The sequence below is a fragment of the Phyllobates terribilis genome, unplaced genomic scaffold (genome assembly GCF_046119375.1).
Source record: "Phyllobates terribilis strain yellow unplaced genomic scaffold, ASM4611937v1 Scaffold_2__4_contigs__length_985480577, whole genome shotgun sequence".
NCBI classification, from domain to species: domain Eukaryota; kingdom Metazoa; phylum Chordata; class Amphibia; order Anura; family Dendrobatidae; genus Phyllobates; species Phyllobates terribilis.
Window position 1 is genome coordinate 340,775,782 of NW_027362762.1, and position 17,192 is coordinate 340,792,973.

The 17,192-nt window shown below is 39.4% G+C and overlaps 1 protein-coding gene across 3 annotated transcripts in view; it reads left to right on the forward strand.

The window, feature by feature from the left end:
* NF1 (neurofibromin 1) overlaps nt 1-17,192 on the forward strand; it is a 224,132-nt gene that overhangs the window by 201,414 nt on the left and 5,526 nt on the right. For 2 of the 3 annotated variants that reach the window (XM_073664574.1, XM_073664575.1), the window contains exons 50-56: nt 381-538; nt 663-803; nt 1,706-1,836; nt 2,745-2,845; nt 3,174-3,316; nt 3,851-3,897; nt 6,223-6,439. In XM_073664574.1, coding sequence (XP_073520675.1) covers nt 381-538; nt 663-803; nt 1,706-1,836; nt 2,745-2,845; nt 3,174-3,316; nt 3,851-3,897; nt 6,223-6,439 — 938 coding nt within the window. The remainder of the gene's footprint in view (nt 1-380; nt 539-662; nt 804-1,705; nt 1,837-2,744; nt 2,846-3,173; nt 3,317-3,850; nt 3,898-6,222; nt 6,440-17,192) is intronic. The other variant, XM_073664576.1, reaches the window with a different exon arrangement.

A 17,192-nucleotide genomic window follows, 5' to 3' on the forward strand; every position in this document is an offset into this window, starting at 1 on the left:
ATCAGAGCAAGCACAGAAAATACTTGTAGAAGTCCGTAGTCAGATCCAGTCTGTTGCTGCTTCTAGTGGACAGTGTGAAAATTGCTTTATTTCAGGCGTTTTTTATTCAGTGACATGGTAAATTAAAAAAAAAAAACCTGTAAATTTTAAATCCTACATCTACATGGATATTTGATTCAAACAATAGCTTATTTCTTTTAAGTTTTTTTTCTTCATTTTGGTGATAGATACATATATATATATATATATGTATGTATGTATATATGTATGTATGTATGTATGTATATATGTATACAGTGTTAGAGGTAGATAATAGATGTTGGTAACTTCCACTCCCCAGATAGTGACCTCTTCTCACATTTGTATCTTAAATTCCACAGAACACTGAAGGAAAATCAACCGTGGTCATCCCCAAAAGGGTCTGGAATGCACCTAGCCGCAAGCTACCCCACAGTTGGGCAGGTTAGTCCACGGACCAGGAAGTCTATGAGTCTGGACATGGGGCAACCATCACAAGCAAACACTAAAAAGCTCTTAGGTAGGTCATACAAATGGAATGTATACTGTTGTCTATTACTTCATCTGGGTTGGTGGTACATACACTTCATATGTAATATCACAAGTATGCTGTGAAACAGAACCCGGTTTTACTTTAAATTCAGCTATGCTCCATGTTTTAGGTACAAGGAAAAGCTTTGATCATTTAATATCTGACACTAAGGCTCCTAAAAGGCAGGAGATTGAATCTGGCATCACTACACCTCCGAAAATGAGGAGAGTAGCAGAGAACGATTATGATATTGGTGAGTGTTTAACTTATGGGAAATATAATCACCCTGTGCACGTTGTCTTTCATCTGGTGGACTCAATGTAGTCTATACGCCAACTAGTGCACATCTTATACCGCTGCTCAGTTATGTCACTTGTAGAGATAAGTGGATGGCTTCATGCAACCGTGATCCAGATCAATGCTCTCTGGGAATGGACAAGAGCTGCAGAAATTTCCTGAGCTTTAGGGTTCCCCGGCGCAAGTTTTGATTCACTGGTCTGGTGTGACGTCGTCTGTTCAACTTGCAGTATACATGGGACGGCTCACCAGTCCAGCTAATCATAAGCTGAGCCTGGGATCCTGGAGGGTAAGGAAATTCACGCAGCTCCTGTCCATGGCCGGGAACTTGGACCTGGGTCTGAATCCGCTCATTTTTAGTCACATGCCATTGTTGTCAAATCTGTTACATGAAAACATGCTGCCTGCCATATGGCTTTCAACACAAACAGCACTTGGACCAGTGTTACCCAGTTGGGGCTGTCCAGATGACTGTCTTTCTCTCCACGCACCAGATAAATGTATAAAGAGAATTGCAGCATGCACAAGTCACCAATTCTAATTTCTTGGTGCGCAAAAAAAAAATAGATCTTGTATGGATCATCCATATAACATCCGATTTTTCTGGATACATTGAAATTATTAACATAATAAAATTTACAAGACCAAATAAAGTTTTCTAACTTCTGATGTATAAAAATAAATGTGATCCAGATTGCAGATATGTGACAATACAGATGACAAATCATTTTTTTTTTCTGGATGAAAACTGACCAATTTTTTAATATGCTCGTGTGAGCTTAGCCTCATACCAGGATTTGTGAATGAAGGGTAAAGCGTGATGAATTACCTCTATTACTTCTTGTTCTTTACATTTAGATACTCCAAGAATATCATCGCCTCAACAACATCCTCATCTGCGGAAAGTATCTGTCTCTGAGTCAAATGTGCTTTTGGATGAGGAAGTTTTGACTGACCCTAAAACCCAAGCTTTGTTGCTGACTGTGCTTGTAAGATTGTTTGTTTTCTTTAATTTTTGATGGATTGCTTGATGATTCGTTATTTCATGATAAGCTTCACATTAGCAGCTATTACATTATAGCAGAAGGTTACTGATGCTGCACCTTTTACAAACTGGAGCAATTATTGCAGCTAGCAGGAGCTTTTGAGGGTTTTTTTTTATCAGCATCACACTTTTCACGTATGTAAAAAAAAAAAAAAATTGTATTCTACTTAAATGCTGTGTAGTAGTGCCTTGGTTTTGAGTTGTATTTATGCCTATTGCTGTGCACCACTGATATCACTGCAGTAATATAGACCTGCGTCATGCTATATGCACTGTAGTAATATAGACCTGCGTCATGCTATATGCACTGTAGTAATATAGACCTGCGTCATGCTATATGCACTGTAGTAATATAGACCTGCGTCATGCTGTATGCACTGTAGTAATATAGACCTGCGTCATGCTATATGCACTGTAGTAATATAGACCTGCGTCATGCTATATGCACTGTAGTAATATAGACCTGCGTCATGCTATATGCACTGTAGTAATATAGACCTGCGTCATGCTGTATGCACTGTAGTAATATAGACCTGCGTCATGCTGTATGCACTGTAGTAATATAGACCTGCGTCATGCTATATGCACTGTAGTAATATAGACCTGCGTCATGCTATATGCACTGTAGTAATATAGACCTGCGTCATGCTATATGCACTGTAGTAATATAGACCTGCGTCATGCTATATGCACTGTAGTAATATAGACCTGCGTCATGCTATATGCACTGTAGTAATATAGACCTGCGTCATGCTGTATGCACTGTAGTAATATAGACCTGCGTCATGCTATATGCACTGTAGTAATATAGACCTGCGTCATGCTATATGCACTGTATGTTCATTTCTGCAGGCTACGCTTGTAAAATACACTACAGATGAGTTTGATCAGCGTATCCTTTATGAATACTTAGCTGAAGCCAGTGTGGTCTTCCCCAAAGTGTTTCCAGTGGTGTAAGTATTTCTTATTTACTAGTACTGTATGACAAGCCTTTTTATATATTATACGGAGGGAATATAATCTCATCTGTAGCACCACAAGCAAATAACACAATCTCTTCTGTGTATTCGCACCTCTACATTTGTTATTAATAGCTACTTGAATAATTTTCTTCTAAAGGTGCGGGTATATATTTTTTCCATATGGTACATCATCGGGGATTTTGCCATAGTGTTTATGGTGGCAATTTTATTTCTTTTACCAAAAGATTATTACTTCTGTGATTATGTTGGCTTTGTTTCAGTTGTAAATGTTCTAAGTATTTTATTTTTGGGATTTCAGACACAATTTATTGGACTCAAAGATCAACACCCTTCTGTCATTGTGTCAAGACCCCAATTTATTGAATCCCATACATGGGATTGTGCAAAGTGTGGTGTACCATGAAGAATCTCCTCCACAGTATCAACCATCTTACCTACAAAGTAAGCCTAAAGTGGTGTGAACTTGCTTGCTGACTTTGAGTCAGTCACGATCCGGGTGCTGGATTACAGCTGTTTCTGAATTCATTGAGCCTGTAAACCATGGGTGGGCGGGCCCGTGGGCCGTTCACGGCCCTCGATGTCCTTTTATCCAGCCCCCTGGCAGATTCCCGGGGACCGCAGTGGATGGGTCGGTAGCTGTATTTTGATGGCCGCCGGCCCAGTAATTTCTTCTAGCTCTGTAGCACACTCACGCCGTGTTCATTACTGAAAGCTGAGGTATATGCAATGAAAGATTACGCCCTGACACCAGTGCCAGCGCTAGGACGTACTTTGTGGGCACAGTTAGCTCGCAATTTGTACTGCCCCTGAAAGTCAAAGTCTGTTACTTTCACAGGAAGACATTTATTTAGCTATTCTTGGGAAGCATGTGTATTCATATCTTTCTTTTCAGTAATTTTTTTATGCCTACAGTTTTCCTCTGTAATAAGTTTAAGAAATCCTTTATCAATTGCTTATTTGTTTTTACCTTTGCAGGTTTTGGATTTAATGGGTTGTGGAGGTTTGCTGGTCCTTTCTCAAAGGTAAAGAATATTAATGTTGTGAAGTAGTGATGAGCGAGCGTGCTCGTTTAACCCTTTAAACGAGCATGCTCGGGTACTCGCCGAGTAGTTTCGGTGTGCTCGGCATTTAAGTTTCAGCCACTGCAGCTGCATGTGTTGCGGCTGTTACCCATCTGTGACACATGTAGGGATTGCCTGACAAACAGCACGCTCGCTCATCACTATTGTGAAGTGCTTAAATGCAAAATATTTACTGTGCAATTACCTTGCAAAATCTTGCTTTATTTATAAAGAATGTATTTATAAATCCATTCTCTGTAGAATTACACCATGAAAATGTTAGCATAACAAAATAGAACAAAAGCATGGTTCTCCAGTAAAAGAAAAAGAAAATAACTAAAGGAAATAAATTACTAAATTTTAATTAACAAATCACAATAATTTTGATTGCGGAGGTAATCCCCAAAAAGATAAAATATCCACCGTCTACTACACCAACAGAAACCTACAATGTTAATAGGGCATGTGCTCACAAGCATCTGTAGTACAAAGCTCTGATGCTGTGACATGGAAATAACATAAACCATGTGCAGTCAGCATTCAGAAAGACCCAACATCATCATCTTAACTCGGCTTCCATGGTATCTCCACTATTAATTCAGAACAGATATGGTGGGCAGCAGTGTGAGCAGCCTCTTCTTACCTCAGCACCCCTTGTATTTCCAGTGTTAGAAGAGAAAGATATAATGGTCAGCAGTGTGAGCAGCCCCTCCTTACTTCAGCATCCCTGGTAGAAAGACAGGGTGCACAACAGTGTGAGCAGCCTCTTCTTACCTTCGCTTCCATGGTCGCCAGTATTAAATCAGAAAGACATGATGGACAGTAGCGTGAACAGCCTCTTCTTACCTCAGCACCTATGGCATCACCAGTATTAGATCAGAAAGACATGGTGGACAGCAGTGTGATCAGCCACTTCTTACTTAAGCATCCTTTGTATCTTCAGTATTAGATCAGATAGGGTGGACAGTAGTGTGTGACCTTTTTTTTACCTCAGCACCCCTGGTGTCTCTAGTACTATATATTCCAGACAGGGTAGACAGCAATGTGATTAGTCTCCTCTTACCTCAGCACCCTTTTTGCATCTTCAGTATTAGATCAGATAGGGTGTACAGCAGTGTGAGCTGTATCTTCTTACCTCAGCACCCCTTATATCTCCAGTTGTAGAAAAGAAAGATAGGATAGTCAGAAGTGTGAGCAGCCTCTTCTTACTATAGCACACATGGTAAAAAGAAAGGGTGCCCATCAGTGTGAGCAGCCTCTTCTTACCTCTGCACCCATGGAATCACCAGTATTAGATCAGAAAGACATGGTGGACAGCAGCATGAGCGGCCTCTTCTTACCTCAGCACCCCTGGTATCTCCAGTATTAGATCAGAAAGACATGGTGGACAGCAGCATGAGCTGCCTCTTCTTACCTCAGCACCCCTGGTATCTCCAGTATTAGATCAGAAAGACATGGTGGACAGCAGCATGAGCGGCCTCTTCTTACCTCAGCACCCCTGGTATCTCCAGTATTAGATCAGAAAGACATGGTGGACAGCAGCATGAGCGGCCTCTTCTTAGCTCAGCACCCCTGGTATCTCCAGTATTAGATCAGAAAGACAGGGTGTGCAACAGTGTGAACAGCCTTTTCTTACCTCAGCACCCCAGTATTAAAGCAGAATATCCACTATAAGCTCAACTTCCCCCACATTAACGGAGGGGAAGAGGAGCTTCTTACATGCTTACAAGCATCTGTCCTATTATCATACTAGGACAGGTTTCTATCCATGTTATGTAACTGCGATCATTTTAATTCTATAGTGATTATCAAAACTAGTATGATTTGCTACTTAGTTATGAATTTATCCATAATTAGTTCCTTTTTTTCCTATTCCTAAAAAAATCACTTTAAGGATATGTTCACACGTGGAAACTCAGGAGCAGCGATTGACCTGTAACGCAGCTTTAAATAATCAGTTTGTGAATTTAGTCACCAGATTTTCACTGCAGCTTTCACCCTCTACAAAACTTATGGTGGAATCTGCAGCAAAATCAGTGACAAGTTTTGATTCATATTTTCTGCAGATCTGTAGAAAACTTGTACATTCTATGTGAACATGCCCTCACTGTACTGCTAAGTATTTTTTCTTGAGGGTCTCCAGTTTGATAGTAGCCAGCACAGATGCCATCCTCGTAAACTACAATGCCAACAGTGTGTATCTTAGCAGTATATTTATACACTATGCTATTTTGTACTCGGTAATATGTGCAGTTATTGATTCCTAACAAACCTTTTTTTCATCAGCAAACACAAATTCCTGACTACGCTGAGCTCATAGTTAAGTTTCTTGATGCCTTGATTGACAAGTACTTGCCTGTTATTGATGAAGAAGCCAGTGAGGAGTCGCTGCTGACACCTACATCTCCATACCCTCCTGCTGTGCAGAGCCAACTAAGTATTACTGCTAACCTTAACCTATCCAACTCAATGACCTCTCTCGCCACTTCCCAGCATTCCCCAGGTTAGTTTTGCATGATCCAATCGAGAGCATATATGTAGCATAAAAGTATGACATTTTAATGTTATCAGTTAATGACAAGCGTCTTCATTGCTTTAAAATTTATCTACTCATCATTAGATCAAATGCTAATTCTAATTTCTATATTTTGATCAGTTTCACCTTATGCAGGGGCCTAATTTATATCTGGTAGAAATATATATTTTTTCTTTTAGAATCTAAAATCCCTAAAAATATTTGAAAAGTTTTTTTAACATTTTAAATGGAGTGCTGTGTGCTCTATTTTGGCGAGAAACAATAAGCCGCAAGATTTAATGTGTTGGATCACAAATTATCATTTTTATATTGAATAACATTAATATTTCCCATTTGCTTAATTTGTGCTTATCCTGAATTACTGATTCTACCACAGTATATTCTGGAGCTGCAATCGCCGTTCTGCAGGCGTCAGTATTTCCAGAGTCATCCAGAGTCCCTGGCTTAATGGAGCTGCTTATGGAGATGTGTATTCTTTGGGCTTGTCAATTGGTAGTTACTCAATATCAGTCCATGTTAATTATCATTTTACGGTGAAACTATATAAATTAATGAAATTGTAAAGTGATCATTGGTAACAGAAGTTGTTGAATTTAGAATATCTAAGGTTCAAACCAGAAACTCACATGCAAACATGTGTTTTGGGGTTTTTGTGCCTCATCAGTGTAAAGCAGGAGAGCTGAGTAGCTGGGTGAGAGGCCTCTAATGAGTAAAGGGTGTTTAAGGGGTAAAGTTTCTCCTTTTGGAGAGTGCCAAGTTGCAGTAAAAAGATTTATCAGCCATGCAATGCTCCCCTGGGAATTTAAATATGCAAATAGTCTCTTCAGAGACGATGAGCACAGGAACACTAGTGCCACCTATGGGAAGTAGTCGATATACACTCTTTAAAGGGAATCTTTAGGCTGCTTGCCCACTATGCTTTTTTCAAGCGTTTTTGCCTCGGAATTTCCACAGCGAAAACACTTAAAAAACGCTTGGTAAAACGTGCCCCATGGTCCCCAATGATAATCCGCATGTGCTGTGCACATGCTGTGGAAATTTCCGCTGCAGATTATCATTGCGGAAAAATATGCAGCATGTCCATTAATTTTGCGGACATGCAGCGTAATTGCCGCCATTGACTTGCATTGAATCGCTTAATATCCGCATCACTACATGTGCACATGCGGATATTAAGTGATTCAATGTGCGGATGGTACCTGGGTCTGGAGAAGAGGAGACTCTCCTCCAGACCCGGGTACCATGGTACCTGTTAAAAAAAGAATTTAAAATAAAAAATAAACATTATACTCCCCTTCCGATGGCCCCCGGTCTCCTGTACGATGCGTCCGGTCTCTTATACGGCTCGCGATGGTGTAAAAGGACCTGCGGTGACGTCATTTAGTCATGTGACAGGTCACGGCTGGTCGTGTGACTTGTCACATGACTAAATGACGTCACCGCAGGTCCTTTTAGACCATCGCGAGCCGTACAGGAGACCGGGGGCCATCGGAAGGTAAGTATAATGTTTATTTTTTTACCATTTTTATTCTTTTTTTTTAACTATTAACTCGGTCACACTATATAAATCCATGCTGGTTGCGTGGATTTATATAGTGTGACCAAGTTGTCAAGCACTTTCCAATTGATGCTAAAATCGCTTGGAAAAGCGATTGATAAACCGCATGCGGAAATGCATGTGAAAAACGCTTGACAAACGCTTCTACCTGGCGGGAAAAACGCATGTAAAATCTGCATGCATTTTTCTTACCAGGAAGATACCGAAAAAATCTGCAGCATTTCTGCATCGTGGGCACTTAGCCTTAAGTAGGATTTCACCAGCCCAAAATACTTATATGTGCATGTAGGTCTTTCAAAGACAAGTCCAGCAATCCATTACTGAGAAATCAGCGTTTGAATTGATATACAAATGAGGCTGAAGGACTGTGGCATATCTGAAGTCTGTCACACCAGCTCAATTCCCTTCCCAGCACCACCGCCTCATGCTTAGTGCAGAAAAAACTTGGGAAGACAAAGCGCGATATGGTCTTATCAGATATAAGGGGTTGAGAAATAGCAGGGAGATGCTCACCTTGTACAGTTGTGTTACACACAGCATAAATGAGGAATTGAATAAATCAGCTGCTGCAGATCCACAAGTTTGCAGAACCATAGATAGACACAGAATTACGAAGAATACGTGGTTCTTCTGCGTTGCTGATGAAAATCCAAAGAGAATTCCAGAAGTCATGATAAACTTGATGTGCTTTTATTATCAATGCGTTTCGAAGTCATCCGACTTCTTCATCAGGTTACAACCACAATCACACAATGTGGTTCACAATCAGCCTTATTGTAATTTTATCTTGATGAAGAAGTTGACTTTGATAATAAAACCACATTGAGTTTACCATGTCTCCTGGAATTCTCCCTTGGATCTTCATCAGCAGCGCAAGGGAACCACATATTCATTGTACTTCTGACAGCCTCATGCTTGACTGATGGCTTATTTGCCTGAAGTCACACAGCATAGAGGCTGTAAGTCGAGCAGGAGGAGGTGGAGCTGGGCATGGAATAGAGCTGGAGTGACAGAGGCTTCAGATCTATAAATAGTTCTTCAGCCTCATTTACATATCAATCCTAAAAACAAACAATTAAAATAAAAAATACACGTTTGGTATCGCCACGTTCAGACTCGCTCGATCTATCAAAATATAAAAATAATGAATCCCATCAGTAAACAGCGTAATGAGAAAAAAAATATCAAAATGCCAGAAATACAACTTTTTGGTCGCAGCAACATTGCAATAAAATGCAAAAACGTCAGCTTGGCACGCATAAAATAAACCCTTATCCGGCCCCAGATCCCGAAAAATGGAGACGCTACGGTCTCGGAAAATGCCGCCTTTTTTTTTTTTTCACTACTTAAATAAAGAAAAGAACGTACACATGCTTGCTATCTACGAACTCGTAATGATCATAATGGCAGGTCAGGTTTAGCATTTAATGAACATGGTAAATAAAAAAAAAAATTGTAGAATTGCACTTTTTTTGCAATTTCAAAGCGCTTGGAATTTTTTTTTCCCCCGTTTTCCAGTACATTATATGGTAAAATCAGTGGTGTCGTTCAAAAGTACAACTCGTCCCGCAAAAAACAAGCCCTCACATGGCCATATTGACAGAAAAATAAAAAAGTTATGGTTCTGGGAAGAAGGGAAGAAAAAAACGAAAGCGAAAAAATGGAAAATGGCCCAGGGTGAAGGGGTTAAAAAGTCAACATTGACTTTCGGAATTGCTATTTCCAATAGCGTGCACTAAAGTTCATGTCTTCTTTCTTTCTGAAGAGATTATTTGTATATCCTCAGAATAGTAATTTCTATAATTTTTTGTGTGTGGCATAACGCCCTCTTTACTACCAGATATTATTTGATTTCATTCTTTATGCACCAATTGTTAAACATGCAGGCTGTAGATGATGTTGTTCAGTTTCATCCATGTGTCGTCTTTTTTCTTTTCTACCATTATTCATGTTTTCTTTTATGTTTTCGCTTCCTTCCCCTATCACTCTGTCTGTGAAGCTTCTCTGCCTTGCTCTAAATCTGCAGTTTTCATGCAGCCACTCCCTCATCAAGGTACTTCCTTTCCACCTTTATGCACGAGTTCATGGTCATGTGCAAAGGCTTTGAGAGCTTGGCATGAGCATTTGTGTACTAACTATACAAATGGGAGCAGTGCATACTGATGGTTGTTGTGTAAGATGTGAAGGTTATGAAGAATGCTTTTAATGATCAGTTGGCCGTGGTATAAATACCATGCCATTGTCATATTCATCTTGTTGGTTAGTCTTACAACAAGTGATGTATTGATTTATAAAGAAGTTTCCAAACAAAAAGCACCTTTGATGTTACACAAGAATGGCAGTTTGACCTCTATGTTCTTTCTCTTCATTTGAGAGAGGTGCATATAAGTTGCAATCTAGTAATGCAAGTCTGTTACCCTGCTGCACCTTTCGAATGAAGCTACAAGTAACCTACCAGAAACGGGAGCTCAATGTTCAGCAGAGTGCCGCAACACCTTCTAACATTTCATTACGTGACATGTCTGTTCAGCAGAGTGCCGCAACACCTTCTAACATTTCATTACGTGACATGTCTGTTCAGCAGAGTGCCGCAACACCTTTAACATTTCATTACGTGACATGTCTGTTCAGCAGAGTGCCGCAACACCTTCTAACATTTCATTACGTGACATGTCTGTTCAGCAGAGTGCCGCAACACCTTCTAACATTTCATTACGTGACATGTCTGTTCAGCAGAGTGCCGCAACACCTTCTAACATTTCATTACGTGACATCTCATTTTTATGTTTAGCTTTTTTTTTCTTTTTTTTTTTTTTTGAAACACATTTTTGTGCATATTATTGAGCCCTTCCACAAATTAAAGAGAAATCTGTTCTATGATCTTGCATATGGATACTAGTGAGGGCTTTGGTATGCTTAAAATAAATAACATAAAATAAATGGCCCAGTAGTATTCTCCTTTAATTGACGAGGCAAAGTAAATAAACACTAAAATATCTCCAAATTGGTCCAGTGACTCGCTTACAAGCTGACATTATGCCATGTATACCACAATGGAAAATTGGACAACGTCTGCGCTGCGGATTTCGAACAAGGATCCAAATTTCAAAGAGAAAGAAGGTGGTTTACTGTCAACTTATTTCAAAGTCAAAACTGACTACTTTGGAAGGAGTCAGTTTTGACTTTGAAACGCGTTGACAGTAAACCACCACCTTTCACTTTGAAAATTGAATCCTCATTCGAAATCCGCAGCGCAGACGTTATCCATTTCCCATCTTTTTCCTTCACACACGTTCGTAGATTCTGCAGCAGCTGTTATCTTAGTATTATCATTGGTTGTGTCACACAACCCAAGCAAGTGAGCATAATACTATTATTCCCCTACTGACTTACTTGGATAAAACCCTATTGCGCTTTGCACCCATTTTTTCCATATATACCATGACAGCATTAAATAGAAGGCACAAAGCGAGCTTTAGGCTGTGTGCCCACGATGCGTTTTTCAAGCGTTTATGCTGCGGAATTTCCGCAGCGTAAACGCTTCAAAAACGCATGGTAATCCGCCCCCCATGGTCCCCAACGACAAGCCGCACTGTCAATGCCCATGCTGCGGATTTTTCTGCAGCGTTTATGCTGCGCTCAAAAATCCACAGCATGTCCATTAATTTTGCGGAAGCGCGGCGTAATCGCCGCCATTGACTTGCATTGAGACGCATATAATCCGTGTCTGTACATTTGTACTCACGGATTATATGCGTTTCAATGTGCGGATGGTACCCAAGTCTGGAGGAGAGGAGACTCTCATCCAGACCTGGGTACCATTGTACCTGTAAAAAAAAGAATAAAATAAAAAATAAAGATTATATTCACCTTCCGACGGCCCCCGGTCTCCTTCCCTGTGTTTGCGGGCAGGACTGAAGGACCTGCGGTGACGTCACAGTCATGTGACAGCAGGCCCTTCAGTGCAGTGTCCCGCGAACAGCTGGCAGCCAGGAACGAGCGCAGCTACACACGCCGGGCTATCGGAGAGTAAGTATAGGTTTATTTTTTATTTTTAAACATTTTTTTACGGTCACACTATATAAATCCATGCTATTTGCATGGCTTTATATAGTGTGACCTAGTTGTCAAGCACTTTCCAAGTGATGCTAAAATCGCCTGGAAAGCGCTTGTCAATCCGCATGCGGAAATGCAAGTGAAGAACGCTTCACATCCGCATGTATTTGGCAGGAAAAACGCATGTACAATCTGCATGCGTTTTTTCTGCCAGAGATGCAGAAATGCTGCAGAAATTTTCTGCATCGTGGGCACATAGCCTTAGATTTCTGCAGTAGATTTTTCTTGTAGAAACTCCCCTTTAGAAAACTCATCTGCATGACTCTGTGCTCTTGTTGAGTATTTGCAGCAGATTTTCTGCACCAAAACCAGAGCATTGTGAACAAGTCCTGCGAACATACACTTGGATTGTTGCAGAAATGCAATATCCTCTGCAATATATTCTCTTTAGCCATAGAGATTGAGATACTGAAGCTTGCAGTTAAAATATTTTGCATACATGGAAGTAGTATAAAAAAAAATCTTCTCTAAGGTTAAAATATTTGGTTTGTGCAGTAATTTATGGTCATTTAAAACCGCTATACGACTGGCAAACAATAGCATGCTGAATACACCCTGCACACTATGCAATGTGAAAACATTACAAACACTATCCATGATACTATTTCTGCAATTGATTCTTGCTCTCGCCTACTTTAACCTCTTAATGACCAATGACACCTTAATCCTTGGTGCTGAGGATTAAGTGAATAGCAACTCCTGACTTGCAAAAAAGCAATGGTGTCAGCAATATATGACTGCTGATACCCTGCTGCATCGACCACAATCATGGCAGTTAAACCCTCTAGATTCTTCTGTCAATAGTGACAGGTCCTCAGCTCTGCCGTGTGACCTGACACTAGTGTACAAACACATTAGGGTATTGCCATGTTCAACAAAAACCTAAAGAGATAAACTGGAAAATAAGTTGGTGTGCATGCAGTGTGTAGGCACATGTTCACACTGGCCACTAAACAGACAAAACTCAAGATAAAAACAAAATAAGCAAATACCCTGCAGTAAATAAAGAGCAGTAGTGCATGAAAATAATATAGGGTGATTAGTTAACATAATTTGGATAAAAAAACAAAAACAAAAAAAGCAAAACGTAAAAGCCATCTCACCACGTCAATGTCACCCTTGGCTGGGTATCAATTAGCCGGGTCTCAGGTCTTCTCGGCCTTTATTCACATTTTACGTCACTTGACAAATGGTAAGGTTTTAATACTTGAGGTTAGGACTATCCCGAATAGGGTCACCTTAACGTGGTGGGATGGCTTTTATGTTTTTTTTTAATCAAAATTATGTTAACTAAGTACCCTATATTATTTTCATGCACCATTGCTATTTATTTACTGCAGGGTATTTATTTATTTTGTTTTTATCTTGGGTTTTATTTCCATGTTCAGTAGCAATTATTACAAGCTGTGAGGTCCATTTCCTATTATTCCCCTTGTGAGAATGAAAAGTTTGAGGCTAAAGTGTCTTTTCATGGCTTTAATTTTATATTTTGTGAAGCACCTCTGGATTAAAAATGCTCACTACTCCCCCTAAATGAATTCCTTTAGGGGCTAAGTTTCCAAGATGGGGTCTCCTATGGGGAGTTTCTGCCTTTATTGCTACCTCAGGACCTCTGCAATTGTCCTCTACCTATTGTCCCAAGTTCTAATAAGTCTCTGTAAGGGCCGTACTTCTTTTCATCATTATATTGCCGTATAGACAGAATATATACCGAATGATGTGTTCTCTACTTACATGCATTTAGGCTCTATGTGACTGCATTCACGGTTTAATTCAAACCTTATAAGATAGCTATAAAAACTTTATTCAAGTTTACTTTTACATATTTTTCATCAGATTAGCATAGTTTTTTTGGGTTCTTGCTACATAATCCACTTATTAAAACATCACATTCTTTCTTCAAACTTGGAACCAGCAGGAGGCTTAAGGCTGATAACAAACGGGTAGCTGTCAAAATTGAGGTGCATGGATGCAACTGCAACACCTAGTGACCGCTTAGGTTCACTACATCATTTGTACTCACATACTCTTATTTTTTTATTTCTCTAAGCTTCTGTATCATTTACATTCAGTCTTTTATGGAACTCCCAATATTTTTTTCAGTGTTCAGATGTTTTAACAAACTTTACATAACAAAGTTTCTTATGTTTGCTTATATTATTATCAGAGAATTATGCTTCCTTCTTTCCTTATGGCCGCCACACATTCTTTTCATCCCTGACTCCTGAATATTTTTTTTTTAAGAAACCCACTAAGAACTTCCTTAAACTGCATTCACACATCTGTTTGTCACAGAGTATAAGATTCACATGCTAGCTGCTGATCTCCCGACCCAAAGTCAACAGACTCCTAGACAGATATGAGATTAAGTTTGTGTCAGCAGATCCGCAGCCAGTCCGTGCATCACTGACCGTACTTAGACCGCAACGCATAAATGTGTCAATCTGGCCTTTGTCAAAACAAGACTGACTTCTCACTGAAGCATCAGGTTACGGCTCCTTTTCATATGTATGGAGAGTATAGGAGGGGGGAAGGAGCAGAATGAACAGGCAGATACAGATTATGCTGTAGATTTCTAGCATATATTTATCTCAACCTTGTGATGGATTTACGACTACACTGCTCAGTACTTCTGTTTAATGCCCTGCTGCTTCTTTTTTCTGTGCTACAGAGTCAGGAGAGCAGGAATTCTTCATATCTCTGTGTATAGGAAACATAACAGCTAGTTTCCACCCATTAGTTAAGAAACAAGTGAAAATTAGGGGAATATTTGAAAGAAATTAAGAATTACAGGTCAAATGAAAACCATGAAGTGTTATTCCTCATACACACACATCCGCATTTTCTGAAACATTATCTGAACTGACAGATATGCTTTAAGTATGTTTTTCTTTACGTGTTTTAGCATAGTATGTGTACAAACTAAGCTTCATTCAGACATTTTTTCACATTTTCATCATTGTTTCAGTTTTCACCATCAGTGTTTTATCAGTGATTTTCCCTGATGAAAAAACAAACTTATTGCAAAATGGACAGCACATGGACAAACAAATGACAATGTGTTCAGTCAGAGATTTTTCTCGGACCCATAGAATTAGATTTGTCATTTTGAGCAATGACTCAGATTAAAAACTGAAATGTGTCTGTGTTGTTTTGGCGAAACAATTGGTCCACAAAAAAAACCATGGACATATTAACAGATCCATATGGGTATGTGTTCTATCCATGAAGAACTCTAATAGAACACATATGTGACACATCTGAGGCCTAATAGAATAACAAATCTGGAAAAAAATACTTAATACTGGATGTTTCATTGGTAAACCCTGCATACCCAATTAACGCATGGTAAAACTGCATGTGGTTTTTCCAGTGGCTTGATGTGCTTTTTGCCGCATCTCAACTACTTGTGACTATATAATCCCCAAAAAAATTTTTTAGCCCAAAAATTTCAAGAGCACTCCCATATAAAGCATTATAAACCTATAAACGACTTGGAAGATTAGCGCCAGTATAATAAAACATGGAGTTTTTATTGAATAACCCCGCCCACAGCCCAGCAGCCACCGCGGGGACCCCAGTGCTGAGTCACGCCTCACTTGACGTGACATCAGCGGGGGTCACGTGTTGCCTGTGAGCGGCCACCGATAGCGCCGCTCACAGGCAGAAACAGCAGCAGGAGGTAATTAGAAAGAAGCTTCTGTTTATCACTAAAACACATTGGCATATTTTTAAAAGTACTGGACAGCCCTTTTAAAGCCCTTTTGCAAAGTATGATGATCTGGTGGTTGGTCGTTTGACCACATCTTTTCTGTGGACATTAATAACAGTTGGCAGTACAAAACACAGCTCTGCAATGAGATCAGGAGAGCGGCCATTACACATCACACTCCTAACTGCCCCTTCATTTAAAATACTCTCTGGAGCCAGAGTCTCATGCAGATCAGTGTCTGGCTCATAGATCTTAACAGCTCATTTACATATTAAGAAAAAAATGGAATTTCCCTGAAATAAGACAACAGATTAGATATCAATGTTTCATTTTATTCAGCTTCCTATAACGTGCATGACCATATAGACTGCTTAGGAGTGTTAATCCTACTGACCGATTCCCTTTAATATGCCATTTTCTAATCATGTTCTCTTTTAGACTTTGAGACACCCTGATGTAATACTTTCTGCATTACTTTTTGATGGCTTCAGCAGGTTCTTTTTTATGCCTAAAGGGGTATTCCCATGTCCAAGATCCTATCCCAAATTAATATTAATATTAGCAAATACCTACAATTTAAAATGTAGTATAGTTCTTCTGATTCACTATGTCTCTTTCCTCATGTGCAGGCATTGCAGGACCTTAGGTATCCATGGTTATGACCACTAGCAACTAGCTAACAAACTGTCATTATATCAGTGGTCGTAGACATGGATACCTAAGGTCCTGCAATGCCTGCACATGAGGAAAGAGACATAGCAAATCAGAAGAACTATACTGCATTTCTAATTGGAGATATTTGCTAATAATAATATTACACCTACTACAATTTAGGATCTTGAACATGGTAATACCCCTTTAAGTCTTTGGGTTCTCTATTTAGAAGCTTTCAGTACATTCATTTTTATTTGATGAAGGGACGATCTTAAGATGATAAACTTTAGCAAGCCTATGTAATTTCATTTAATAGGTGAATGGTACTGGAAAGTGCAGATTATCTCTGCAAAAGTGTTGTAGATAAAAAATGATGAATAAACCACTTGGAAATGGATGAAGTGAGTATTGTAGTATAGAGGATAAATTGTCCAGTATAGTAATTTCAACAGTTGTATTTTTTATTTTTATTTAAAAAAAGAAAAAAAAAAATTAAAACACACATCTGATTAAAACAATAGGTACGGTAATTTTCTGATGATAGCATCTCTTTGAGAAAAAAGCAGCTCCACACCTGTCCACAGGTTGTATGTAGAATTGCAGCTTTGCATCATTCACTGAAATGGAGCTCCTTTTCATTTCAAGACACAACCTCCTTTCCATTTCCTTTTTTCCCCCAC